The 27,051-nt window shown below is 59.6% G+C and overlaps 2 protein-coding genes across 3 annotated transcripts; both read left to right on the top strand.

The window, feature by feature from the left end:
• The first annotated feature begins 2,098 nt into the window (after nucleotides 1-2,098).
• EGR4 (early growth response 4) lies at nucleotides 2,099-4,183 on the top strand. Its single transcript, XM_033007078.2, has 2 exons — nucleotides 2,099-2,237; nucleotides 2,534-4,183. Exons 1-2 carry the CDS (start codon nucleotides 2,099-2,101, stop codon nucleotides 3,862-3,864), a joined length of 1,470 nt encoding a protein of 489 aa, XP_032862969.2. The 3' UTR covers nucleotides 3,865-4,183.
• A 3,549-nt stretch (nucleotides 4,184-7,732) lies between these two features.
• On the top strand, nucleotides 7,733-24,317 carry FBXO41 (F-box protein 41). 2 transcript variants are annotated; one of them, XR_006167007.1, is made up of 14 exons: nucleotides 7,733-8,297; nucleotides 10,882-11,810; nucleotides 14,582-14,810; nucleotides 15,163-15,242; nucleotides 15,366-15,676; nucleotides 15,829-16,070; nucleotides 16,479-16,594; nucleotides 16,836-16,988; nucleotides 18,846-18,941; nucleotides 19,979-20,097; nucleotides 20,318-20,476; nucleotides 21,201-21,316; nucleotides 22,342-23,137; nucleotides 23,230-24,317. XR_006167007.1 is itself a non-coding variant. In XM_042807764.1 (13 exons), exons 2-13 carry the CDS (start codon nucleotides 11,089-11,091, stop codon nucleotides 22,402-22,404), a joined length of 2,406 nt encoding a protein of 801 aa, XP_042663698.1. In that variant the 5' UTR covers nucleotides 7,733-8,297; nucleotides 10,882-11,088; the 3' UTR covers nucleotides 22,405-24,317. The 2 variants fall into 2 exon arrangements, 1 of the variants encoding a protein (XP_042663698.1); XM_042807764.1 differs by having other exon boundaries at nucleotides 22,342-24,317.
• Nucleotides 24,318-27,051: the final 2,734 nt, after the last annotated feature.

Raw genomic sequence — 27,051 nt, forward strand, 5'->3', positions numbered from 1 at the left:
ACACATTTCAGGGTGACTTGCCCAAGGTGAGGCAGTGAGTCATTGCTGGAGCCAAGAATAGCTGCACCCCAGCTCGAGCATCGCTTGGCCCCGTGGACTCGGATGCGGGCGCCGCTGCACATCCTCAACGGATCTGGCCTTCCAGCAAGGGCTGTAAGCACACGGAGGCAGGGAAAACATGCAGGATGGGGGGCCAGGGAGAGGTCTCCTCCTCCTTTCTAGCTCCTTTGCACCCCGGAACTTTACCCTGCGGACCCCCTTGTGGAGGTAACCTTCCCATCGGCCGCCTTGCACGGCGAAATGTCGGGTTTGTACCCGTAAATATTTTTAGAGATGGGGGTTTGTAGTGGGCTCTGAACCCCACAGCCAAAGAAAACCTTCCCTTCCCCATCCGAACTGCTTGTGCTGGGTGCCGGTGGTGATCCGCTCCCCAGAGCATCGCCGCTCGTCCAGGATCAGCTCCGAATCGATGTTGGGAATTTGGAAATCTTCACTCGTCCAGGATCAGCTCCGAATCGATGTTGGGAATTTGGAAATCTTCAAACAGCCAAGGAAGGAAAACAGCAGCCTCCAGCCTTGCTTCACTGGAGGCTTCACCCCACCGCAGCATCTGGGGGGGTCGGGAGGATGCTCGGGGCACTGCCAGGATCCTTCCAAACCGCTGCTTTGTGTTGAGCCTGCTCTTCAACCATCCCCCTGCCACGAGCCGGTGGGATTTTCCATACGGATCTGCCCTCTCCCAGCCCAAATCCGTGCCCATGGCACACCGGCCTGGGTGGGAGCCATGAACTCGGATGACTGAAACGCGGCGAGGGAGCTGGCCGCAGCGTTTGCCTTCTCTTTTTTTTGGCCGCTTGCTCAATCGCAGGAGGAGCCGGCATCCACTTCACGGCTCCAAATCAAAGCAAATACGAAATGCCAGCAGAAAGTATTGCAAAATCAGGCACAGAAAGGAGGGGAGGGGGTTGGGGGGGGAATAGCAAACCCAGCACCTTTCACGCTTCTAGAAAGAACAAGAGCAACAAAAGGCATTCACAGGGAAAAAAATAGCATAAGGCGAATAAGAGCCTGGGGAGATGTAAATCTGGAAGAACAGCAGCCCACGTTGGGAGGGGAGCCAGAGCCCCAGTGCATTGCTGCGGCATCAGGGCCGGATCCGGAGGGGTGCCCAGCATCTCCCCCCCCCCCCCCCCCCAGTCATGGGATGTGCAGGGGCAAAGCTGAACCTGGAGGAAAGCAAAGGCTGCGTGCACACGTGTGTGCTTGCACACGCGTGTGTGTGTGTGTGTGTGTGTGTGTGTGCCCGGGCATGTGCAGGGGGTGCGCTGATGCGGAATTAAGGGGGGGGGGGGGGGGGGGGGGGGGGAAGGGATGCGGGCAGGATTGCAGGAGGATGCTGTGCACACACGCGGAGCCCTGCAGCGATCTGTTGAAAACATTGCGATTATTAGTTGAAAAGAGAGAGATGGAAGGGGGAAAAAATAAATAAATAAATAAATAAATCAAATTAAATTGGGGGGGGGGAGGGAAAAAAAAAAAAAAAAAACACAGAGAGAAAAGGGGGAGGGTAAGGGAGGGGGAGGGGGAGGGAGGGGGCAGCGCGTCACGGGAGAGATTTCCTTATTGGGACTCCCTAGCCTACATCCTGAGTCCATATATGGGCATTTACGTCACGGCAGCCTCACTGGGGACTCCAGAAATGGCTGCGGCGGAAGGTCGGAGCAGCCCCGCTGCAGCTATAAAGGGGGCGGCGGGGAGGGAGAGCCGAGTGTCCGCACGGGCTGCCGCTGCTGCCTCGCCCCTGCCTGCCCTTGCCCGCCCCCCCCCCCCCCCACCACACCCGGGGGCTCAGCACCCCCGCCCCCCCCCCCGGATTGCCCCCAAGCCCCCCCCGCCACCCCCTGAGCATCCCCCCCAGCCGGTCCCTGGCTCCTACCCCGAGCATCCCCCGGGCTCAAGCCGGGCACCTCGCAGCATCCACCCTTTGACTAGCCCCGAGCACCCCCTCCACTAGCCCCGAGCACCCACCGCCCCCCCCCCCCCGGCTCGCCAGAGCCCACCCCCCCCCAGCCCCCCAGCCCCGGTGCCTTGGAGGGAGATGCTCAACGTTATGGATTTCTCCTGCCCGGATCCCCTTTACTCCAAGTACGAGGAGAGCTGCGAGATGAAAACCGGGGACCTGCAGGGTTTGGAGCAGCCTGAGCAGCAACTTCTGGCAGAGACGGATTTTCTCGGAGGTGAGGGCATGGGGGGAGCCGGGCAGGGATGAGGGACCCCCCCGGGAGTGATAGCTGCAGCCGGGAATCCGGCGTCTTCCCCCCCCTCTCTGCTCCCAGCCCCTGGCTGTGGGTTCTCTAGCCCGGGGTTGGGGGGGGGGGGGGGGGGCCTGTTGGGGAAGGGGGGGGTGAAGCCCAGGGCTCCCCGTGTGGTCCCAGAGACCCAGACGGGGACTTAACATCAGCCTCCCGCCTCTCCCCCCCCCTCCCTCCCTCCCCGCGTCCCTCTAACCGCCGTCCCCTCTCTGTGTCCCCAGGCGAGCTGCTGGGCGCCCCGCTGAGCGGCGGGGGGGTGGATTATTCCCTCCTGGGCAGCCAGCCCTCCCCTTCGCTCAGCTACACCGGCAGCTTCTTCATCAAAGCGGTCCCGGAGCATCCCCAGGACCAGGAATCCCTCTTCAACCTGATGTCGGGGATCCTGGGCATCTCCCCCTTCGCCTCCTCCGAGGGCCACCAAAGGCACCTGGATGCTCTTTACCCGTGTCCCGAGGTGGCTCAGAGCCAGCTGGACCTTTACGCCGCCGCCTGCCAGCCCGAAATGAACGGATCCACGCCAGCCCCCTTCCCGGAGCAGGGCTACGGTAGCTTCCCCACGGCGGAGGGTGCTCAACCCCTCCAGACACCACCCACCTTGGGAAACACCTCGCAGTGCTTCTTCCAGCCCAAGCTCCTGGACAACAAGCAGGACATCAAGCTGCCCTCCGGTTCCCCGCCCTTGGACAAATTTAAAGCCTCTTGCGCCCAGTGGGAGCCCATCGCCCAGCATCAGGCCTACTTGCCCGCTGGCTACCATTCTCCCGAAGCCTTCCCAGCCGGGGAGAGCGGCCAGGGGCTTTTCCACCCCTTGGGCTCCAAGATGGAGAGCGTCTTGTCCGTCAGCTGCCAGTCGGAGCTCGGCAGCCTGGCAGAGGACGCTGCCTGCTTCGGCACCCATCTGGGCTTCGGCTGCGAGCCAGAAAACTTCCCGGCCCGCGGGGACTTTGCCGACACCAAGATCCACAACCTCCCGCCTCCCTTAATGCCGGAATTCGACGCCTCCTTGGCCCAGCCCGAAGTCCTGCCGGGTCTGATGAGCTCTGCCGAGCTCCTCCATCCTCACCCCTCGCCCTCTGTCCCCGCCACGGACTTTTTGGGCCACCCCACCTCTTCCTCCATCCCTTCCCTGCTGCCCGCCAACCCTCCTCCCTTGGCCGAGCCCAAGAAGAAGACCCGCCGGACCAAGTGCTCTTCCAAATGCTTCTGCCCAAAACCCCACGAGAAAGCATTCGCCTGCCCGGTGGAGAACTGCATCCGGAGCTTCGCCCGCTCGGATGAGCTCAACAGGCACCTCCGCATCCACACGGGCCACAAACCCTTCCAGTGCCGCATCTGCCTGCGGAACTTCAGCCGCAGCGACCACCTCACCACCCACATCCGCACCCACACCGGCGAGAAGCCTTTCTCCTGCGACACCTGCGGCCGCCGCTTCGCCAGGAGCGACGAGAAGAAACGCCACAGCAAGGTGCACCTGAAGCAGAAAGCCCGGACGGAGGAGAAGCTCAAAGGTTTGGGGTTCTTCTCGGTGGGTCTCTCCTTCGGGACACTGTGAAGCTTCGACCCGAACGTTGGGAGATGGTGTTTCCCGAGGTCCCCCGGGCATCTCACGGGAGAGCCGGGGTGGGAATAACCTCCTGGGGTGGCCCTGGAGAAGCTGACGGCAGCTCGGGCCGTGCCAGGGAGGAGAGGGGCGACGCGGGAGGCAGAGGCGATGCCGCGGCGCCGGGCCACCGGCTGCAGAGGTGGGATGTGGCAGCTCCGACCGCCCGGAGCCATCTCCAAACTGCAGCAACCGAGTCATTTTTATAGCTCCTATTCCAAGGAGGGGAAAGAAAAAACCATGTACAGAAAGAAATCACCACCGACATGCTTGGGGGGGGGGTTTTTGTGTGGTTTGTTTTGGTTTTTTTTTTTTTTTTAAAAAATATGTCCAAACCCACGGACGTGCTGCATTTGTAGCGACCTGACTGTGATTTCCCCTGCCAGCACTTTACACGATGCTCCCGACTGGTTATTTACTGGCCGGCGCAGTCGGGGGCTGCGGCTGCACTGGTCCTTTCTCCCGAAGGAGAGAGATGCTGCCGGGCTTCGGCAACCGGTGCGTAACGGTCCCTTTGGAAAGGTGATATTATTCTTATTATTCTTATTCTTATTTTCTTGTTTGTAAAAAGAAAAAGAATCTATCAGGAATATTAGAAAATTGTGTCTATTTTTCTAATTAAAGATTTGAGCTAATCGAAGACCTTGCTGGGGTTGCTCTCTGCTTTTGAATCCCGTACAGCAGCCGACGCCGATGGTATTTCTGTTGCGGTTTTGACCTCTAGCTGCTGCGTATGGGGGGGGGGGGAAAAAGGTGCTTAAATAATTTGCAGGGAGAGAAAAATCGATCAGTGCAGCAGGGGGGGGTTAGTGACCCTCCTCCTGAGCAGCCCCAGATCCCCAAGGTGGGCGACAAGGAGAAGGGGTTTGTCCCAGGACAGAGCAGAGAAGGGATCCCTGTTCCCCAAGGGGGGGGGGGGGGGGGAGTCCCCCTCTGAAAAGGGGGAAAAGGAGGGGACGTGGCTCTGGGTTTATTCTGATGGGGCTGAGCCCTGGAGGGATCTGCCCAACTTGGATCCAGAGCTGCAGGCTCCACCGTGGGGACCCCAAAGCCCAGCTCAACCCCCCCCCAAATCCGGGCTCCTGGGCCCCCCCGTGGGGTGTGGATGCCCCGTTCGTGCCCTGGCAGGCTTCACCCACAAAAAACGGGGCAAAATACAGCCCCGCTCCCCAGCTTCAACCTGGCACATCCCCAGGGCTGGAGGAGATCCAGGCAGCACCGCGCAGAGGCAGGCAGGCAGGATGCAACCCCCTGCGAAGCCGGGGGGGGGGGGGGGGGGGGGGGGAGCTGTTTGCTCCCTCCTTTTTGGCATTTTAGGCGGCCGTTTCCCTCCTCGTGGGACCAGCCAGCAGCCGGATGGCTCAAGGGGGAGATTTTGCATCCTGGAAGGCGCTGCTGATAGCAGAGCCTCCCTCCTCCAGTAGTTAAAAATCAGCCAAAACCGCATATTCCCCAAAACCTCATCCTTCTAACAGGAGATGCTCACTCAGGGGGGGCACGCCGGTCTTTGGTTTTAATTCATCCGAAGGAGAAGGTGCCTGTGGGAACGGAGGGAGCCGGGCAGCGGGGACGGGGCGGCACATCCCTGGCGCAGGGCTACGCGGTCGTCATGGATGCTCAGGCACTTTGGGGGCGATTGACCTTTTCTTGCTGATGGGGAAACTGAGGCAGGGAGGGGGTGTTGAGCACAGCTGCGAATCTACTCCTTCTGACAGATTTCCTTCCCCCTCACCAACCCCAGAGAGAGGGGGATCTTTCCCCTCCAACTGTGTTATGGAAGATGGAGATCTCCTTCCCCAGGTCCCCTCGTGTCCCCCAGCCCTTTGCCAACACGGGGGCTGGAGCATCGTGGGGTTAAACCCCAGTTATACCATTAGCCCAGCAAAACCCCCTGCCCCGCACTGAGCTTGAGGACCCCGTGGAGATGGGGTGGAAAGCTGGGCAGGCGTCCCCAAGGGCTGCTAGAAGTGATGGGATGGGGGAAAAGGCCAGAAGGAATCCTGGTTGAGGGGGAAATCCTAAATGTCCCCTCAGACCAGGCCCTAAGAGCTCATCCAAGGGTGCCCGTGCCCCTCGGGTGGGCACCCAGCAGCCCACAGCACCGCTGCCTTTGGCAGCTGAACCAGCCCACATGTGTGGGAGCCTGATCCTGGCTCCATGGGATGCAGATGGTCCCAAGTACCAGGAAAAAAAAAAAAAAAAAAAAGAAAAAAAACAAAAAAGAAAAAAAACTTTTTCGGGGGGGGGGGGCACACCAGATATTATTAAGAAAGACTTCAGCACCCAGGTTTCCTTTGGGAAGGGGCGTCTTTTGGGCACCTCTCCGCAGGATGTCAGCTCTGGGCGGGCAGTAAACAGCCCTGCTTTCCCCCCGCGCCGCTGGCCATGCATGATGCATGAGGCCTTTATTAACACCCCTCCGAAAGTGCATCTATTATTGATGCTGAGCCTGAAAGCTCTGCAAAGGCACCCGGGCTCGAGCCTTCACCCTCGGCTCCCCCGGCCGGCGCTGCCGAGGGAGGGCGGGAGGGAGGAGGGCACCCACCCCGGCGGCTGCTTCTGGGGTGGGATGGGAGTGAGCCCTCATGCTTGTGTTTTTAGGGGAGGAGGAGGGATTGCACCCCGAAATCTGAGGCTGTTCAGGGATGGGGACAGCCGCTGACCCCCAGGCTGGCTGCATCCTCATCCCAGCCCTGCTGTCTTCCCCTCCACGCCCACATCAGAGGTGAAGAAAACATGTGGGTGCTGGATGCCTTTGGCACTGGGGACCAAGCTGAGGAGCGCAGGGAGCAGCTCCCCAAACCGGGGATTAAACCAGAGTGATCGGGAACTAGATCAGGACCAAGTCAGGGTGCTCAGGGGCTGGCTGAGGACCAAGCTGGGGGCTGAGCCAGGGTGCTCAGGGACTTAATCCAGACCAAACCAGGGATTAAGATAATCAGGGATCAAATCAGGACCAAACCAGGGATTAAGTCAGGTTTATCAGGGGTTGGATGAGGACCAAGCTGGGAACAAAGCCAGGGTGCTCAGGTACTCACTCAGGACCAAACCAGGGATTAAGCCAGGCTGATCAGGGACCAGGGACTAAACCAGGGTGCTCAGTGACTTGATGAGGACCAAACTGGAGACCAAGGTGCCTGGGGACTCAATCAGGACCAAACCAAGGATTAAGCTGATCACAGACCAAATCAGGACCAAACTGGAGACCAAACCAGGGATTAATCCAGTCTGATGAGGGACTGGGGACCAAGTCAGGGTGCTCAGGGACTGGATGAGGGCCAAGCCAGGGTGCTCAGGGACCAGAACAGGACCAAGCCGGGGTGCTCAGGGACAGGATGAGGGCCAAGCCAGGGTGCTCAGGGACCAGAACAGGACCAAGCCGGGGTGCTCAGGGACAGGATGAGGGCCAAGCCAGGGTGCTCAGGGACTGTGCCAGGACCAAGCCAAGGTCCTTGCAACCCTGGGTCCAGCCCTGGGTGGGGAAGCAGCAACGCTGTCACACTCGGCCACTCGCCCAGCACCAGCTGGACCCCCGGGGGTGAGTGGGATGCTCCGGGGTGATCCCAGCCAGGGGCTTCACTGCTGGGGGCAAGGGTGGGATTTGGGGGGGGGGGACGGGGGGAGAGGGACGGGATCAGGGAGATGCAGGATGAGGCCGGCGAGCTGCCGCATGGCAGCAAGGCCCGGCGGAGAGCCCGCGGTGTTCGTGGGGAGACAGGCAGAGGGAGCTGTGAAGGAGGAAAACGGCAGAGAGAAACAGTCCGGGCTCAGGCTGCAAAGGAGGAGGAGGCAGCTGCTAGCTCTCGCCCTCCCTCCCTCCTTCCCTCCTTCCCTCCTTCCCTCCCTCCCTCCATCCCTCCCTCGCCCCTGCCTTCGCCATGCACAGCCCCCCCTGAGCCCCTCAGCGCCCCGGGGACCCGCTGTCCCCAGGGTGCCCAGCAGCCCTCGCCCTCCCACCACCCCGCCAGCGCCTTCAGCCTCTTCTCCCTCCCTCCCTCCCTCCCTCCCTCCCTCCCTCCTCCTCCTCCTCCCGCAGCCACCACCCTCCCTCCTTCCCCAGGGCCTGCCTGGCATGGAGGTGCTGGCCGCAGGGAGCCGGATGCTTCCCGCAGCTCCTGCCTCCTCCCCGGGCTGCATCCCTCCTGCCCAGCATCCCTCCTCCCCGACAAAGCCCTGAGCCGCTCAGCAGCCCCCTCCTCTTTGTGCACCGGAGCGGGTGTGCGTGCTCCGTGTGTCTGTGTGTGTCTGTGCCCTCCCCTCACCCCCGTAGCCACACACCCCCCCCGGCTAGCTCCGCTCGGACGGTTGGTGGCCCAGCGGGCAAGCGGGAGCGATGCTGCCCTCGCCGGAGGAGCCAAGCGCGGGAGGTCGGCGGCGAGAAGCAGGTACGGAGCGGGATGCTGCGCTGGGAGGTGGTGGCTTGTCCCCAAGCTTCTCCTCGCCCCCCCCCCCCCCCCCCCCCCCCCCCGAGGAGCAGGGGGACGCAGCGGGGACAAAGCCACTGCCAGGAGGTGAGGAGGGACCCGCTCCTCGTTCTTCCAGGTGCTGGGGGAAGGAGGGGGAGGGGGGGGGGAGTGATGGAGGTTCGATGCACCCCGGCTTTTTCATGCTCACCTCCCACAAGCGCCCTGCGCCTCATCCCCAGCCCTCGTGTGTGTGTGTGTGTGTGTGTGTGTCCCACCCCGGTGCCCCCCACCCCGCTGCCATAGCAGCCTCAGCCGGGGAAGGATGGGGACCATCAGGCACCGACAGCATCCACCACCCCTCTTCTCCATCCCCCCCTTTCCCTCAACCAAGCAGCAGAGCTGCCTGCTGGTAATTTTTTTTTTTTTTTTGGCAGGAGGGGAGGGAGGGGGCAGGAAAAACGTTTAAACAATGCAAAGAAAGGATCCATGATGAATCGCAGGTAGCGGCACCGAAGCAGCCCCGGGGATGGGTTTCACCCCTTGCTGCAATCTCCCGACAGCCGGGAGCGTTTCCCGGCTCTGGATGCCCGTGGGCTTTATTAGCGTGGCCGCTGTAGTAATGACTCCGCTAATAATTTCCTTAAATCCTGATTGTTGCTGGGTGGGTGGGAAGGTTTTGTGCTCAGGGTAGGACCTGCCTAGGACAGGGACCGGGCGATGTGTGCCTTTGGACCCGCCTGGGCCGGATCCTGCCTTGGCTTATGGCTGGGAAATACGGAGCGAGGCTGCTCGGGTACCCCGGGAGACGCGGGCAGGGATCCAGGCCTGAGATATCGGTGGCACGATGCTGCCGTGGCCCCATCCCGGCGGTGGAAAAGCGCTTTCTCATCCCATCGGCAGCAACCGAAGTTGCCGGCGGTGCTTTGTGTTCGCCGGGTTTCGGCCGGGCTGGTGCCGGTGGTCGGTCGCCCAGGCGGGGTTAACGTGCCAGGGTGCGTTTTGGAACCACCCCAAAACACAGCCAGGCAGTTCCAGAAATCCTCCCGGCACGTCCTGTTGTGGTTTTGTTTTTTTTTTTTTTTTTTTTAATTTATTTATTTATTTTCACATGGATTTCTTGCCTTTACTGATTTTTCCCTTTAAAAATAAAATGGTTTCCTGAACCTCGTGGCTCGGTTGTACCCTCCAAGGGGGGTGCTGAGCCACTGAGGATGCTTCCCTGGGGACGGGGTGTTCGATGGTGGTTTAGTGCTCACCAAGTATGGCAGTTATGGGGTGCAGAGGGTCTCGGAGGGGTTTTAGGGGGGTGGGAAGAGCCTTTTGTGGGATATTACAGAGCGACGAGCGAGGGATGCTCCCACCCATGGGGTGCCCTCAGTGCTTTGGGGTGAAAGCGCCACAAAAATGCGCCCCGTTATGTGCTTGTGCCTCCCAAGCTGGAGGAGACCACGGTGACCTCCAAGGCTGGATTTTTGCTGGCTTCACAAGGGTGGGGTTGTCCCCTCCCACAATGTCTTGGAGGGTTTTGTGAGTGGGGGATAAACGAGGTCCCAAGAGGGACCCTCACTTGCCCTGGCATGGGAAGCCACCAGGTCCTCTGTATCAGCACAGCATGGGGGTCTCACAGGCCCGGAGGGGATCACCGATGAGGCCTGATGGCTGCGGTGGGGGGCTGGAGAAGTAACTAATCCTGCTGCAAGGCTGCACGGGCTGGTCTAGCAGGATTGGGTCACCCTTTGCTTGGAGAAGGCGGCTTCTATCAACCCAGCCCCAGCATCAACCATAGGGATGCTCCTGGGGCCTGGAGACCCCTGGCACTGCAGGGGCTCATTGTGTGGTGGTTGGGCAAGTAAGCACATGGGACACCCCTCTTTGGCAAGATCAGGGCAGATGAAGTGAGATTTCCCCTGGGTTGTCCATCTGCCTCATGGCTGTACTCCTCCCAAATGGCTGTGAACTTTTCCAATGGTTGTGCACCTTCTCAAGGAGTGGGGGACCTTCCCAACGATCATGGAACTTCCCAGGGGTTGCCCACCTTCCCAGGGGTTGTAGATCTTTTCCAAGAGTTGTGGGTCTTCCCAAGTATTGTAGATTTTTCCTAAGAGTTGTGGGTCTTCCCAAGGGTTGTAGATCTTTCCCAAGGGTTGTGGGTCTTCCCAAGGGTTGTGGGTCTTCCCAAGAGTTGCGGGTCTTCCCAAGAGTTGCAGATCTTCCCAAGAGTTGTGGGTCTTCCCAAGAGTTGTGGGTCTTCCCAAGAGTTGTGGGTCTTCCCAAGGGTTGTAGATCTTTCCCAAGGGTTTTGGGTCTTCCCAAGGGTTGTAGATCTTTCCTAAGAGTTGTGGGTCTTCCCAAGAGTTGCGGATCTTCCCAAGAGTTGTGGGTCTTCCCAAGGGTTGTAAATCTTTACCAAGGATTGTGCACATTCCCAAAGGTTGTGGCCCGTCCCAAGGGTCGTGCATGAGTAGGAGGATGGAGGTAGAGAGGGGACTAAGAAGAAGGACCAAGGAGGGACTTCTGGGGACCCACCATCCCTGTATCACTAACCCCCCCCTATCTCTTCTAGCGCCTGTCACCGGCCGATGCTGACATCCCCCCCAGACTCACCGGACCCTCCACTCCCACCCCAGGGCTCCCACCCCACCATGCCCCAGCAGAGCTGCAGCCCCACCGCCCGGGGCTCCCCAACCCATCCCACGTGCCACCGGTCCATCCATCCCGCGCCATGAGCGGGGCCGTGCGGTTCCCCTGCATCGGGGCGCGTAGCTGAGGGATGGCCTCGTTGGACCTGCCCTACCGGTGTCCGCGGTGCGGGGAGCACAAGCGCTTCCGCAGCCTCTCCTCGCTGCGGGCACACCTGGAGTACAACCACACCTATGAGACCCTCTACGTCCTCTCCAAGACCAACAGCATCTGCGATGCCGCCGTCTTCCCCCTGGCCGCCGACGGGGCCCTGCTGACCCCGGCCGCCCGGCGGGACTACTTTGAGAGCACCTCCTTCCAAGGCAAGGACCAGCGCTTCTCCTGCGACCTCGTCCCCGCCGAGGAGCTGGAGCCGGCCCCGTCCTCCTCCCCCTCGCCCCGCTATGTCCACGAGATCGAGATCCCGCTGACGGAGATCTTCACGCGGGGCAAAGCCGTGGCGCCGGCCCCCGCGCCGCCGGCCACCATGGACGCTGCCTACGAGGAAGGCTTGGCCCGCCTGAAGATCCGTGCCTTCGAGAAGCTGGAGGTGGACAAGCGGCTGGAGAAGCTGACGGAGGAGGTGGAGCAGAAGATCGCCTCGCAGGTGGGCCGGCTCCAGGTGGAGCTGGACCGCAAGAGCTCGGAGCTGGAGAAAGCCAAGCAGGAGAGCCTGCGGCTCAGCCGGGAGAAGCAGGAGCTGGAGGACCGGGCATCGGAACTGTCTCGCCAGGTGGATGTCAGCGTGGAGATGCTGGCCTCCCTCAAGCAGGACCTGGTGCAGAAGGAGCAGGAGCTCACCCGCAAGCAACAGTGAGTCCTTTGCCTCCTCTCCTGGCTGCGGGGTGGGGGGAAATCGGTCCCCGATGACAATCCCCAAGAGCCCAATGCCGCCACCAAACCCTCCGACCAAGTGCTAGGGCACAATCCCCTTGGCAATGCCCGTTAGCATCATCACTCATCAGGTTTTACATCTTCTCCCACGCTGGCAGTGTCCACGTAGACCTGAGCCTCTCCGTGTCCGTGACCAAGCTGGGTCACATCATGTCAGACCTTGTCCCAGCTCCACCAGTGCCCCCCAGGACGTGGCCAGGCTGGGGATGCACGTGGCCATCCTGCTGTCCTGCCAAGGAACATGGTGGTGGCCATGTGGCTGCAGCCCATCTCTAGTACCAAAGGGTGTCCCCCCAAAACCAGGGCTGAGTAGTCCCCCTTTGGCTCCCCAGATGAATCATCTGGCCCAGTTCGACCTGAGCAATCCCACTGACCCGTCCCATGGTCATAAACATGAGAGGGGCCACCTTGGCCATGCCTAATTCAGGGGTTTTCTCCCAAAAGAAGGGTGGGATAGCCCAGGCAATATGACCTCCATTTGCTGTTAGGACTGTGGCACTGTCATCCTCATTTTCATCCTATGTTTTCCACTCAAAACCCCTTTCCCACCCCAGCACTGCTCCTGAGTTTCCCTCCACTTGGGTCATTTTGCCCATCAGTGTTGCTCAAGCAAAATAGACCTTGTTCTTCAGGAGCTTGTGAGGAAAACTAGAGGCCACCATGGGGACCAGAAAGTCAGAGAAAAGCAAGTTAGTGGGGGACAGTCATGATTGTGCTGGGCTGGGAAGCACTGGTGGGATTCCTGAAGGACTTTTGATCCTCACCATCGTCAGCACATTCATTAATGACTTTGACTCAAGATAATGACTGCAGCTCAGAAACGAGGTTCACGGGATTAGCTGGTGGTGGGGATGGTCCTGGGGTGAGGAGTGGGATGATGCTGGGGATGGACAAAGGCAACACCTCTCGGTTTGGATGCATGTGTATGGGACAGGCAATGGGGAGGTGTGGGGGCTGCCATCAGCTGCCTCGGGGGTGTTGTCCAGGGGTATCTTGGCAGGACAAGGACCACCAGAGCGGACAAGTCTGAAGCAGAGACATGTAAAACAGGGAGGACAGAAGGCGACCAATGGGTCAAACACATCTTATTTGGTTTATGGTGGAACCCGGACACTGTTACCACCGAACAACCTGGATTTATGCCCCAAAACTACCTCCTGGACCTCCCTTTCCTTAGAGGAACCCTCCTGCCCTTTAACTGTCCCCATCGGTCCCCAAACTCCTCAAGCCAGGGTGACAAAAATCACTTGCCAGGTTGCAGAGCGAGCATGGGAATAGCTGATGAAAAGAGATGGGGTTTGGGTTTTTGTGGGGTTTTTTTTTTTTGGTAGCTGTAGGGAAATCATCGGAAATCATTTTCATCAGCAAAGCCAGTTTCACCCTTCCCCAAGAGCAAAACATTGCCCGGGACGTTTCCAAACCCTGTCACCTCCAAAACACCACGAGGCCATTGTCCCCACAGGATGATTTTTGCTCCCGGGCTCCGTTTGCTTTCCCGGGGGGTGTTTTTCCACCCGGTCCACGGGAAGGAGAGCGATGCAGGTGATAACCATCAGCATCACCTTACACCCTCCGTGCCAGCGCCCCATTTGCCTTCCAAATCTCCTGGGGCCCCTCGCCGGGAGCCTTCCCAAATCATTACCAGGCTCACCCTGCAAACGGCAGGTTGGGGGGGTGGGGTGGGGAAATTAATTGGTAATTAAATGGCAGTAGGCATGGGCTGCGTCCAGCCCGTGCGTGTGTGTCGGGGGGGGGGGGGGTGCGTCTGCCTTTGTGTTTTCCCGGTGCTTGTGCACAGAAAGGTGGCTCAGCACTTGTGGGGGGGGGTGGGGGTGCATGCCCGGGGGTACACGTGCACGTTCACGGGGCGCGTGCATTTGCGGGGGGGGGGGGGGGGGGGAGATGTCCATGCGTGTTTTCGGGACGCGTGTGCTCCCTGGTGGGGGGGGGGGTGTGTGGGGGAGTGGGGGGGGGGAGACAGGGGTTGTGATGGCTGCGTGTGCCTGCCTGTCCGTGCCCATGTTTTTGGGAAGAGGGTGAGGTCGGCGGGGGTGGGAGCGCCGGGGCACAGGCGTGTGCGGTGCAGGATGGGGCCACCTCGAGGCGCTGAGCTCCTGCTCAGCCCCCGGAGCTGGCTGTATCCTGGGGGTGACACCTCCACACCTGCCCACCGGAACGCCTGCTAATTAATGTGTTAACGAGGGAGCCGGGGCCTTGAGATGACTGGACTTAAGGGGGGTCCGGGGCTGAGCGGGGTTTAAAAATTTCAAGCTGCCCTCCAGGTCTTTCCTTTAAGTCTGCCCCAAATGCTGCAGGGTACCACTGCCATCCGCCTCCATCATCCCGCCACACCATCATCATCATCATCCTCCCTCCGCTCCATCGCTCTCAGGGGCCTGAATCCAATCCTGGGAGCGATGTACCTCCCAGCAAAGGCGCTGGGGATGTCATTCCCCACCGTGCCCCCCAAAACAAGGTGACTACATCCACCCTGCATGCCAGGAGCATCCCCTGGTCCCTGCTCTGCCCCCAACCATGCCCAGGAGCCGTCTGGGCTGGCACAGACCGAAACCAATGGAATGATCTGAGTGCACACAAGCATCCTGGACACCCCTCCCTCCGCCCCAGCTCGCAGACAGGGACGGGTGGGAAAAGGTTTGGGGTGTCACCCGCCGGTCCCCTCCACGCAGGGAGGTGCTGCAGATTGACCAGTTCCTGAAGGAGACAGCCGCCCGCGAGGCCAACGCCAAGGTCCGTCTCCAACACTTCATCGAGGAGCTGCTGGACCGGGCGGACCGGGCCGAAAAACAGCTCCAGATCATCAGCAGCAGTTGCGGCACCACCCCGAACGGCAGCCTGGGACGCTGCGGCACGCCGGGGGCCAAGGCCGCCGGCCGACCGGTACCTCCACGGGCACAGGCACGGACACCCCTCTGGCTTCTCTGATGGCTGCAAAGGGTTAAGCGGGGCGGTGTAGGGACCCCCGTCTCCTTCCCATGGGGAAATGGATAATCCTGGGTGGGGAGATCCCAAAGAGATGTTGCTCCTGGGTGGCGGGATCCCAAAGAGAAGTTGTTTCTCGGTGGGGCCGTGTTTCCAGGGTGAGTGCGGGCAAGGTGTTGGGGTGATGTTTTTCTGCATCCCACCCGGGGACGGCCTCACCCCAAAGCACGGCTGGCGCTGGGCTGGTTCTTGGGGTCGCCTCCCCCGGCTGCGCCACCCACATTTGGGGTTTCGCCATGTTGGCTCCTCTTGTCCCATCTCCCCACAGAGAGACCGGCACCCGGGGCCGGGGCCGGCCGTGCACGGTCCTTACGGCGTGTCCAACCAGCGCTCCTCCTCCAGCACCGGGTGAGTCCCCTAGCCGTGCTGCCTGCTTGGGATTTTAATGGGCTGCTCATTATTTTTTTTTTTTTGGTGGGAAGGGGATGCACACCCTGGCGAGCGCTGAGGTTGGGCATCCCTGTCCCCCAGGGCCTCGAGCCGGGCGAAAGCCGTGTCGCAGAGCTCGGGCTGCTACGACAGCGACAGCGCAGAGCCGTGCCCCACCGACGACACCGCCGACGGGCATCCCTACCCGGCGCGGGACGGCGGCCGGGGCTCGGGGCTGCGCCGACAAGCCATCCAAAATTGGCACCGCCGGCCCTACCGCAACAGCACCGAGGGGGAGGAGGGCGACGTCTCCGACGTGGGCTCCCGCACCACCGAGTCGGAGGCCGAAGGCTGGGAGCCGGAGGCGCCCGGATCCGCTGCATCCCGACCCGCCGGCAGCTGCCGGCTGACGGGTGAGACCGCGCCGGGATCTTCTGGTGGGGTGGGAGGAGGGGGGGAGGCTGGGTGGTGGGGGACAGGGATGGATCCCCAGCTCTGCGGGGAGCATCGCTTCCCCACCGTCACCCCCAGCCGCCGGTGGCAACTGATGGTGGGTGTCCCACAGCCAGGACCGAGGGGGCCGGGGGCAAGGCGGGCCGGCTGGAGAGGGGCAGCCCGGGCCACTCCAGCGAGGTGATCAGCCCCGAGATCCTCAAGATGAGGGCGGCTCTTTTCTGCATCTTCACCTACCTGGACACCAAGACCCTGCTGCGGGCGGCCGAGGTGTGCAAGGACTGGAAGTTCGTGGCCCGGCACCCGGCCGTGTGGACACGGGTGCTGCTGGAGAATGCCAGGGTGTCCTCCAAGGTACCGGGGATGGGGATGGCGCTGCCCAGGGCGAGAATTTTCTTCCAGAAAGGTGAAGCTGTGCAAGCAGGTCGCTTGTGTCGATGGTCGTGGGAACGTCGGTGCAGGCAGTTGCGTGCTTGCACCGGCGGCTGGGTGCGGTGCACGTTTGCACGTGCGTGCTCGTGGGCACGAGCTCACGCGTGGGCAGGTTTTAATGTGCTTTTGTGGTCACACCCGTGACTTCGTTGCACGCACTCTTGCGTGAGCCCGTACGCGCATTTTCACATATTCATGGCGTGTGTGTGTGTGTGTGTGCAGAAATGCCTGTGCGTGGCTGCACAGATCTGCCCAAAGACAGCCAAGGACGGGTGGCCTGGGGCATGCTGAGGGCTTCCCCCTTGGTGACGGCCACCCCTGTCCCCCCAGTTCCTGGCCATGCTGTCTCAGTGGTGCACCCAGATGCACTCCCTCACCCTCCAAAACCTCAAGCCGCGCCAGCGAGGGAAGAAGGAGAGCAAGGAGGACTACATGAAGAGCACGCGGTGAGTCCCCGCATCCTGGGCACCCTCCTCCCACAGCCGGAGCCACTGGTCCTCCGGGATGACGATGCTCCACGAGCCCCGACCTCCCATTTCCATGGATGGATGGTCATCGCACACCGGCTCCTGCTATGGGTCTTGAGGGTCCTGGAGCCACGGGCCCCCGTGGGCCACGTCGCCCTCCTGATGTGGCCCCAAGGTGGCCGCGGGCTCCCGTGCCTGACCCTGCCTCCATCCCTGGCAGGGGCTGCTTGGAAGCCGGGCTGGAGTCCTTGCTGAAGGCGACGGGCAGCAACCTGCTCATCCTCCGCATCTCGCACTGCCCCAATGTGCTGACGGACCGCTCGCTCTGGCTGGCCAGCTGCTACTGCCGGGCCCTCCAGGCTGTCACGTACCGGTAAGGATGGCCACCCGCATCCCCCCACCCCTTTTCCCCCCAGGGACCGTGTGGTTCCCCGGCTGGGAGAAGGCTGGGAACATCCATGGGACGTGCTGGGACTCCCCTGGTGCCCATCCCCACTCCCTGGCAGAACGCAGCCCGTCTGCCCAGGTGCGAAGGACCCACCTTTCCGTGTCCCCCAGCCCAGTGCCCCCAGTGCAAGCTGTCCTTGCAACTCTCATCCTCTTCTGGCACGTTCCCATGCAGATGTTTCCCTTCCAGCTCCATTCCCACTCTCCTGTTACCGATCTCACCCCAGCTGGAGGCGTGACCGGGGTCTTGGTACGGGGATGCTGCTTTATATTAGAGGAGGGTGAAGAAGAGGTGCACCAGCACTGGGGCCCAGTGAGGTCCCACCTGAATGTCACCCCCTGATGAAGGCTTCTAATAGGAAGAAGAGACCTTGGGGTCCCTCTGTCCTGGGAGGGAGGAACAGCTCTGCCACAGGATTGCTAAAACCCAGACTGAAGACCTTGCCCAAGATCAAGAACACAAGGCCCACGATGGTGTAGGTCCTGAAGGAGGTCACAGGTCCTGGAGGAGATCACTGACTGCTCCTTGGTCTTGCCCACTTTCCAAAGAGGCTCTGCTTCCTGTGGGGACAGGATTTATCTTTCCTACACACTCAAGGAGGACGATCCTTGCTCCGCTGCACCCTGCAGATGACCACCTCAGCCTTGGTATCCATCTCACCTGCAGCTGATGGGTATCCATGACCTGAGTCCTTCGGGTGGGAAGGCACACCCAGCTGTCTCCTCTGTTTCGGATCAAGTGAGCTCAGACACAGCTCTGAAAGGAGGATCCCACACCATGAGGCAGCCCAGTGCTGCTGGGTTTAACCCAAAGACTCCTCCATCAGCCCTTCCAAGGGCGTTAGAGCAAGCCCAAGTGCTCCTGGCACATCGCTAACCTGTGACTCTGACTCATGCTCTAATTAACCCGCCACACTCGCAAGGGGCTCTTGGCAGGCTTCTTCAGTGGAGACGTGTGAAACGCTCAAGATAACACCCATCACTTATTTTTAGGCTTGCCTGAAGTTTTGAAGTAGGTCATTTAGAGTTAGGAAGTGCAGCCCTGGTCTTCGGGAGGCAGCCTCGTGCGGTGAAACAGCCAGGGGCCTCCGTTGGGGCTGGTGGCACCAGGATGACACTCTCTGACATCTCTCCTTGGTTTTGGGAGCCAGGGGCACCAGAAAAAGCACAACCACAGAGCTGGTACAGAGGCCATGGAGCAGCCACCTCCCTTGGCTGGTAGTTACCACCCATCAGCTGAAACGTCCTTAACCACCTCCTGGCACCTTTCTCATCCAGGCTGGGCAGGGGGCAAGTGAAACCACCCCAATGGCATCTGCAGGGATGTTGTATTTGCTCTGCCAGGGTACACGGCCTGGCAGTCTTGGTTCAATCACTTGCCACCTTTGCATCTGAAGACTTCTGCTTTCACATTCGATCTCACCTTCAGCCTCACCTTCAACCATCAACCTCATCTTCAAGCACCAACCTCGCCTTCAGCCTTTCCCTTCAGCCTTACCTCATCCTCAATCTCACCTTCAGCCTCACTTTCGACCTCACCTTCTTCCTTTTTTCTTGACATTGCACATCCGTAGGCACGGTTCCAGATAGAAATTCCTTGAACCTTCCTGCATGGGTTGGTGTTGGGGCTGTCTGGTTCACGGGCAGATTGTGTGTTATAAATGATGACCGGATTCGTCCCTCCAGGTGCAGAGAGCTGGAGCAGCATGGAGGCTGCAGACACAGCCCCCGGGGTGGCATCACTGCTGGTGGGGGCCACCACGTGTCCTCTGTGTTGTTCCAGGAGCTCTACGGACCCCGTGGGTCATGAAGTCATCTGGGCCCTTGGAGCAGGTTGCAGGGACATCATCTCCCTCCAGGTCGCACCTCTACATCCGTGGTAAGAATCGTGTTAGGAGGAGGCCAGGCTGAGTGTGAGAGGGACCACCGGGCTGGAAAGAAATTGGGTGCCAGATCCAGATTTGATGGAGATGGGGGTTCCTTGCGGGACCAGTAGCAATCCTGGAAGCCAGTTTGGGGGACCAGGAGCTCAGCCCCATCCCTCCCTGTGAAGGCCGGGAGCTGTTGGGTGTAGGCACCTCCCCGCTGAGCTGGGAATGTTTCCAGCGAGCGTGCTAACACCAGAGATGAAAGGGAAGCCATGATGGGTCTGGTTGGCTTCACTGGACATCAGATGTTTGTCTGAGCTCCTTGTTGCTTGTGTAACAGCAGCCCTGAAGGGCCTGGGTGTTTTTAAAAGGACGTAGAGCCGCTGCTTAGGGAGATGACTGAAGTTGCTCTTGCTTCGGAAAAGCATTTTGGGGGTGAGAAGATGGTGGTGAATCTCCACCCCACGACATCTGGGTGCTCAGGAGCTGATGGCTCACAGAGCAGGTCACTTGGCTCCTCACCTCTGTGCCATGGGGCTGCCTCCGGGGCATTTCTTCTTGTCTTGGGAGATTTGGTGCAACGTCATGTCCCCCGTCACCCTGGATCGAGGTGCACAGAGTGGGATGTCTCTTAGCAGGAGAAACTGGATGTCGAGCCCCTGGCGGCTTGTTTCTTCCCTGGGGGAAAAACCCCACGGTGTGTAGGCTTCTCCACCTGAGCTAGAGGTCCAGGCTCCTGCTGCTTTGATCACTGCGAGCAACAGAGTTCAGGGCCTGATTCGGATCTCCAAAGGTGGAGGGACTGGGGCAGAGGGGCTCCACTGAGTGCATGGACCTGCCCCTGGTTGCAGCACAGCCCGGGGTGGTTGCTCAGATGGAGACGTCTGCTCTGGAGGCACCTCCTCACAGCGTGGGGAACCCCGGGGTGGGTGGGGTGGGAGAGGTCCCGATCTCACACACACCCCCCCCTTGCAGGACTGGCGTGCGTGGGGGAGGAGGTGAACTTTTCCGCCAGCCCTCCCCAGCTCTTTCTTCTTCATCTCCCCAGCCAGCAGCCGACGCGTTTCAGCAACCGCTGCCTTCAGATGATCGGCCGGTGTTGGCCACACCTGCGGGCGCTGGGCATTGGAGGGGCGGGCTGCGGCGTCCAGGGACTGGCATCCTTAGGTAGGCAGCTCTCCCCTGACGGGCCACGGAGAAGGGGACCTTGCTGGAGGCAGGGTATAGCCCTGGGAGATGCCCCATGGGGATCTCAATGGAGAAGCCCACCCCCCCCAAGGCCCATGGGTGCACCCTGCCCCTCCTTGCTGCCTCCCATCCCTCCTACCACCCCGCGTTCCCATCGGTTGTCCTCATCCCTTTCCCCGTGGGTGCTCTGTCCTTCCAGCCCGAAACTGTATGCGGCTTCAGGTCCTGGAGCTGGACCACGTGGCGGAGATCAACCAGGAGGTTGCGGTGGAGGTGTGCCGAGAGGGGCTGAAGGGGCTGGAGATGCTGGTGCTGACCTCCACACCGGTCACCCCCAAAGCCCTGCTGCACTTCAACAGTGAGTAGCAATGCCGGGGGGAGCACAGAGCATCGCCCAATGACCACAGTGCCACCCGATGTCAACACCCATGAACCAGACCTTGCCTTCCAGCCCTACCCCCAGGAACCCACTGCCAACACTGGAAGGTGCCGGGAGCTCCACGGTGGAAGATTTTTAAGAGGGGATCCAACAACCCCCTGCCAAGGATGGGTTAAGAAGAGCTGATCTTGCCTTGGGCCATAGGGAGGATGGAGACATTCCCTCCGTGCTCCCTGAAGTGTAGTCGGGGCCTCAATGTCTGTGGCACACCTGAGACCCACGCTGGCGTATCTGAGTTTGGGGTCACACCATCTACTGAAGCCATTTGCCAGGACGGGAGCTCAGGGGGGAAAGAGGTCTGCAGAAGGCAAGAGGGTCTGTTTGAGGTGCCGTTCCTGGTGGTCATGGCACAGGTGGCTGAGGTTGGGAACCCACCCCTCTGGGTGGAAGAGTGAGGGTCTACCGAGGAAGCAGTAGGACTGCTGATTTGGGATAGGACAATCAGGGACCATCTTGTAGACCACTGTCCTCCCGACAGAGGTCTTAGTCAGCAAAAGCGGGTCTCCTCCATCTTCAGGGTGACCTTCCCCCGAATGCATAAGGCCTTGAGGAGCACGGGGTGGGTTTTAGGGTCCCTCCTGGCTGTGGGGACGGTATCTCCCCACCAGGTATGTTGAGGCCAGGCGGTACCTCTGCCCCTCAGGTGTGTGCCGGAACCTGAAGTCCATCGTCGTGCAGGTGGGCATTGTGGACTACTTCAAGGAGCCCCATAGCCCTGAAGCCAAGAAGATGTTTGAAGAAATGGTGAACAAACTCCAGGTAAAGCATGCCATGCCCAGGTCACCCGTGTGTCACCAGTCTCGTGTCCCCATTGGCTCTGAGGACAAATTCTTGCCCACCACTGAAGTTCCTCAGTAGAGAACATTTTACCTCACCAGGGACATCCTGAAGGCTCGTTATCCCTCAGACACACAGGCCCCAAAAGCTGAAACAAGATCTAACAGGCTGTGATTCCTTCCCACGGCTTTAACCAGGACTGCTTGCCTGTGGGTCTCCTTCCCCGGGGACAGAAAATGGCTGTTGCCTCCTTCTCAGGGCTACTTACTTGCCTAACAATTGGAAGTGATTTAAAATCCACCTGTGAAAGCAGAAATACGGTTCATTTTAGTTAGGCTGAGCTGCAGACCTTGCTTAGCTTGTGATGCTCAGCAGGGCTTGGGCTGCCCTTGATCTGTTCGGGGTCTCCAAGGCAGACACCTCCACCCATGTCCCAGGGTAAAATAGGTGCCTCCATTTCACTTCATTCTTCTGGTTGACTTCATCCTCCAGCAGGTTGGGCTCCCGTGGGGGCGTCAGGTGAAACTCCCGTGAGATGCAAAGCAGGACTTGGGGACGGGGGGCCCACCAGCGCAGTTGGATGGGGTCAGATGGCTCCTGCGGTTCCAGTGGGCAGCAAGACAGACCCACATCCACCCCCAGGCTGGGGGTCACCTTCAGAGAAGAGCCATGTCAGAAGAGCTCTCCTTGCATGGCCACCCACCGCCGTGCTTTGCAAATCCCACCTTCCCTTGCATGTTGATGTTGTCTGCCCCAAACGACTACGGTCCTCTGGAAACAGTGGTTTTAACCAAGCAGAAACCAAATCCAGAGCTAGCTTCAAGGGCATGGGATTAAGAGGCGTTGAACCAGTCCTGCAAGGAAGCCAAATCGCCGTGGGGAGGGGACCGGGGTGAACCCCTTCCCATGGTGGGGATTTTAGGTGTCTTCTCCTCTCTCTTGATCAACCTGTGGGGCAGCCAGACTGCCAGGTCCTGCACCGACCATGCTCTCTGCTCTTCTTCCAGGCCCTGAGGAAGAGACCGGGCTTCTCCAAGATTTTACACATCAAAGTGGAAGGAGGCTGTTAGACCTTCAGGGAACCACAAAGCACATTCCCTCCTCTGCTCGGCGGAGCCAGAGGCCCCGCGAAACCAAACCCACCATCCGCCGCTCATCCGTTGCCGGAGGACCTGGAGCACGGAGATGCTGGCCCATGCACAAAAAAAGAAAAAAAAAAAAAAAAAATAATCCAAACTCTTTGCAGGCCTTAGTGACTGGCAGCCGGCGCTCATCCCCGGGGCCAGCTCGCAGGCGAGAAGGTGCTACTTAAGGAAATTTTTCAGCCGCCCAAAGAGGCAGGGCTACACTCTTTCCTGGGATGGAAGATGGATTCAAACCCCCTGCGGCCGCTCGTTGCCAAGGATCCTTGTTTGGGGAATATCTTTTTTCTTCGAACTCTCTTTCTTGGGGGGGCGGGGAAGAGTTTTTGGCTGTTTGATGGTGTGGGAGATGAGGATGGCTCAGCCTGTCCCTGCGGGCTCTTTGCAGAGGGCTGGGCTCGGCACCGCCGTGTCACGGCTGGACCGTCCCCGTCCACTCTGTGGGCTGGTGGAGGTGGGGTGGGAAGAGGCCGTTCCTCAAGAGGCAATGGCGCCCACCATTCCTGCAGGGTTTCCGCTCATTTTCATTTAATTTGTTTAACAGAGGGGCACCCAAACCTGGGTAAACACTGCCCAGAAACCAGCAGCCAGGACAGCACAAGCCCAAAAGGCAGAGCTGCATCGCGGGGGCTGTGGGAGCCAGAGGACACCAGGAGAGAAGGTCGCTCTTCCAGAGGTTTCCAGCCTCACCTCCTCTCCACCCAAACCTTCCCGCCAAGGCAATAAAACATCTCCAAAATCCTTGTCCACCAGGAAACACGGGTCATGCTTCTGTCCCACCAACATCCACCACCTGCTCAGGCTTCCTCCAGACCAAGTTGTTCCATGCAGAGAGAGGGACTGGCATGGGACACCCACGTTTGCCATCTCGTCGCCTTCCCGAGCAGCCTGAAGGAGAAACCTTGGCCAAATTGTCCTGAAATCCAAAGCTGCTGGTGAAAGCACCAACCCAACTGCCCTGGGAGATCCCTCGTCTATGGCCACGGCTGTTTTTTTCATTCTGCTTTGTTCTTCTGGCTAGCTTCTGCCTGCAAGTACATCATGACCCCCCCAAAATACCCTTCTTTTTTCCAAAGGAAAAGGCTTTTGTAAGGCATCCAGCAGGGTCAAGCGTCTCCATCCTCCACCCTGGGGAGAAGGTGCCAGGAGTTGCCCACGCCACGGGGGGACACCCATCACATCACTGCCAGCTGCAGGGACACACCGGCCTTAAGCGCAGCCCCCCTGCCACCCCGAGCCCCAACCAGGTGTGCTTGGACCCAACATGCTGAGCTGAGAGGAACCAACCGGGAAAAGCAGATTTTGGGTGGGTTTGTCCTCTTCTCTGGACCACCGTTGGAGGTTTTTGGTGCCTGTTGGCCAGCACGGCTGCGAGGAGATGGCCCTTCCCAGGGCATCTCCCCTTCCTCCAGCCCTCCCGGGGTGATGGGCTGCCACGGACCATCTGCCCAGGAGGGAGAAGGCTGCGGCCCCATCCTGGTACCACCTTCCTCACCTGCAGCGTGAGAGCTGCAGACCTCAGCTGGGGCCTCCCCGCATGCCAACAGCCCATGGGGATCTCGACAGAAAATAAAATTTGTTCCAAATCGCTGAAGCTGGTGGTGGGCTGGAGGCAGCTCCTGGGTCTCCAACCCCAGAAAGCACCTCAGGAGACCATTTCATCCACCCCTCAGCCCATCTGCGCTGTCTCCTCTGAAACAGGGTAGGGATTTTTGGCCATAACCCCCTGTTGGAAGCACCTCTGTTCCCCCACTGACTGCAGCTTTCCAGGAGAAGGCTGCTCCCTGTATGCACAAAATGTGGGAGCTCAAAAAAAAAAAAAAAAAAAAAAAAAAAGAAAAGAAACAGAGAAAAATGCCTGCGAGAAACTACCGCATCCCACCATGCCCCCACGGGCAGCATCGGACGAGCTCCCCGGCACCGGGGATGAGCTCCCTGCCGTGCCCGCCGTGGGTTTACCTCCACCCCGGGGAGGCTGGGACACGCGTAATCCAGGGGCAAGAGGAGCAAGGGATGCCCCGACCAGCAAAAAAAAAAAAAACAAAACCCACCCAGCAAAGCTAAAACCACCCCCTACCCCCACCCGGGGACCACGCAGCTGCCGTCCCACGAGCGTGGTCCCAGTGGAGATGTCACCATTTGAACCGGCGCAGAGACTTGCGAAATCCCCTTAAAAAAAACAAACAAACAAAAAACCAACAGAAATAAAAACAAAGTAAGTATTTATTTCTATAAAGAAGGAAAAAAAAAAAAAAGATTTTAAAGGAAAATTATATACTCAGCATGTTTATACACTCTATGCTTAAAGACTATCGTGTTGGAGAGTCATGTCTGAAGACTGAAGGTGGCTGCTCCGGGTTTGCTGCGTGTCCGTGCCCGGCTCCTCCGGGCCACGGGGAAGGCGAGGACGGGGTGATGGAAAGCAGGAGGCGTTGAGGACTCTTGGAGAAACCTCCCGTGCCCGCCAGCGAGGCCGGAGCGGCTGCTGGTGCCGGTGGTGGCCGTGGTGGCGTGGAGCGCGGGTGGGTGCGCAACGTCCCCGTCCCTTCGCTGCCGCGAGGGTTTTGTCACTCACGGCGGGTCAACTTCACCCGAATTTGGTGCTTCGGTGCGTCGCCGAGACTAGACCAAACCATCTGCCTCCCCTCGGGGCATTCCCAAAAAAGTCCAACTTCTGGCTTAGCGAAGTTACAGTTTTAGAAAAATCCTGCGATGACACAAAGCCTTGAGCTGGTCCAAGGACTGGAAGATGGAAAGCGGCGGGTTTCCCCCATTTTGGTTGGTGTCTGGGCTTGGATGGGTCCCTTCCTCCTCCTCCTCGGCTGGGGATGAAGGTGGCTGGCACAGGCTTGGTGGTAATGAGAGCTCTGCATCTCCCTGGCCCTCCTGGTGGCTCCTAATTGCCCAGGTTGTTAATGGCAACGAGCTCATTAACGGCTGCGTATTTCTTCCGCTGAAATGTCATATTGATGGTTTCCCTGCTGCTTTCCCTCCCCATCCCGCCGGCGCGTGGCCCCGTTGGCTCCCCCACCAACCCCCATCGCCCACCCCCACCCCCCCATCCCTAGGGGATGCTCGAGCCACGCTGCCCGTGGCCGTGGGATTCCCCACATCGGTCACAGGGTTCCGACCCCATTGAAACGACGGAGACACGCAGAAATACCAAACCCCCCCCCCCCCCCCCGGGAACGCCTCGTAATCACGCAGCGTATTCGGGTGCTGGTGGGGAAAGGGCAGCCGCAGCGTGAGCTCAACCCCATACTAGACCCTAGAGAAGCCCCGGAGGGGCTCTGCGATGACAATCCCCAGCAAAAGCCAGGGCGCAGCCCCCCCCCGGTTCACGAGCAGCTTTCGCTCGGGGTCGTGGGGGCGGCCAGATCTGGCAGAGGCGGGACGGGATGGACGGTGCTGCCCGGTTCCTGCCAGCCCCGATTTCCCGCAGGACCAGTTTTGGGGGAGATTTCTTCTTTTTTTTTTCTAATGAGTTCGCCCCAGATTTCCCCACAGCCAACGCTCGCGGCGTTCCCCTTCGCTTGAATTTGGGTGCCAGTCAGGGATCTCAAGAGGAACACCAGCAAAGCCAGCTCGGGGGGGGGCCAAATTTACCCCAAATCCATGTTTTTCTGTCTCGCACGGATGCTGGATTTTGCTTCTCGCGCCGAGCCCCCAGGAGCTGGAGAACCAGCTGCCTCCTCCTGCCTTCATCCCTGCACCCCCAAATTTTTTTTTTGGGGGGGGGGTGGGGGGCAAGGGCTGTAAAATCTAGAGGAAAATGGGAACCCCCAGGTTGGCTCCATCCGAGGAGGTTTTCAAGCCTCTGTATCAAGCAAAGGTGGAAAAAACAAAAGAAAACAAAAAAAAAATCCCACCTCTCGCCTCACGGTTCCAGCTCCCACCCAAGGCACAGCCACGGCTGGGTCTTGGACAGCTTGTTTGGATCCTCAAAAAGGCTCCAAATTGGGTCAAACCAGACCAAAAAAGCCCACGAAAAGCATTGATAAAGGCTCTTAAAGCGGTTGAACAATATTTTCTCTCAGCTCTTGTGAGGAGCTCACGCCAGGAGCTGGCGCATCGCTTCAGCCTCTCGTTTTGGGTTGAAAACCTGCAGGTTGGGGTGGAGGAAAAAGCATTTGGGAATCGGTGCCAAATGACAAAATGCTTTAACAAAAAAAAAAAAAAAAAAACAAAAAACAAAAAACCAAAACAAACCAGGGAGATTTTAGCAACTGGAGATGGTTTGTTGTGACCAAAGCATCACAGGGTGCTGTTGCGAGGCGAGTGGTGGCGATGCGCGACCTTCCCCGTCGGTGGGAGGCAAAATAATCCCCGCAGGGGGTGAAGCGGTCCCTCTTGCACGCAGCAGCAAGGAGAGGAGGGAAAAACTGCCCCAAAGCAAGAAAAACGGGATGATTTTTTTTTTTTTTTTTTTTTTCTGATCCAGCCTCAGGATTGAGCCCCGTGGAAGGGGGGGTGACGAGGCGGGCTGGGGCCGGGGACAAGTGGGTGCAATGGGGAGGGGAGGGCGGGCTGGATTTTGGGAAGCGAGCGGGGGGGAACGCACACTTGCTTAGAGAT

The sequence above is a fragment of the Tyto alba genome, unplaced genomic scaffold (genome assembly GCF_018691265.1).
Source record: "Tyto alba isolate M040663 unplaced genomic scaffold, T.alba_DEE_v4.0 Super-Scaffold_6, whole genome shotgun sequence".
In the NCBI taxonomy this organism is placed as follows: Eukaryota; Metazoa; Chordata; class Aves; order Strigiformes; family Tytonidae; genus Tyto; species Tyto alba.

Coding starts and splice junctions, on each gene's coding strand:
- EGR4 (XM_033007078.2), top strand. CDS start 2,099: ATGCTCAACGTTATGGATTTCTCCTGCCCGGATCCCCTTTACTCCAAG. Junction 2,238..2,533: donor AGAGACGGATTTTCTCGGAG/GTGAGGGCATGG, acceptor CTGTGTCCCCAG/GCGAGCTGCTGGGCGCCCCG.
- FBXO41 (XM_042807764.1), top strand. CDS start 11,089: ATGGCCTCGTTGGACCTGCCCTACCGGTGTCCGCGGTGCGGGGAGCAC. Junction 15,677..15,828: donor CGGCAGCTGCCGGCTGACGG/GTGAGACCGCGC, acceptor GGTGTCCCACAG/CCAGGACCGAGGGGGCCGGG. Junction 16,595..16,835: donor GACTACATGAAGAGCACGCG/GTGAGTCCCCGC, acceptor CATCCCTGGCAG/GGGCTGCTTGGAAGCCGGGC.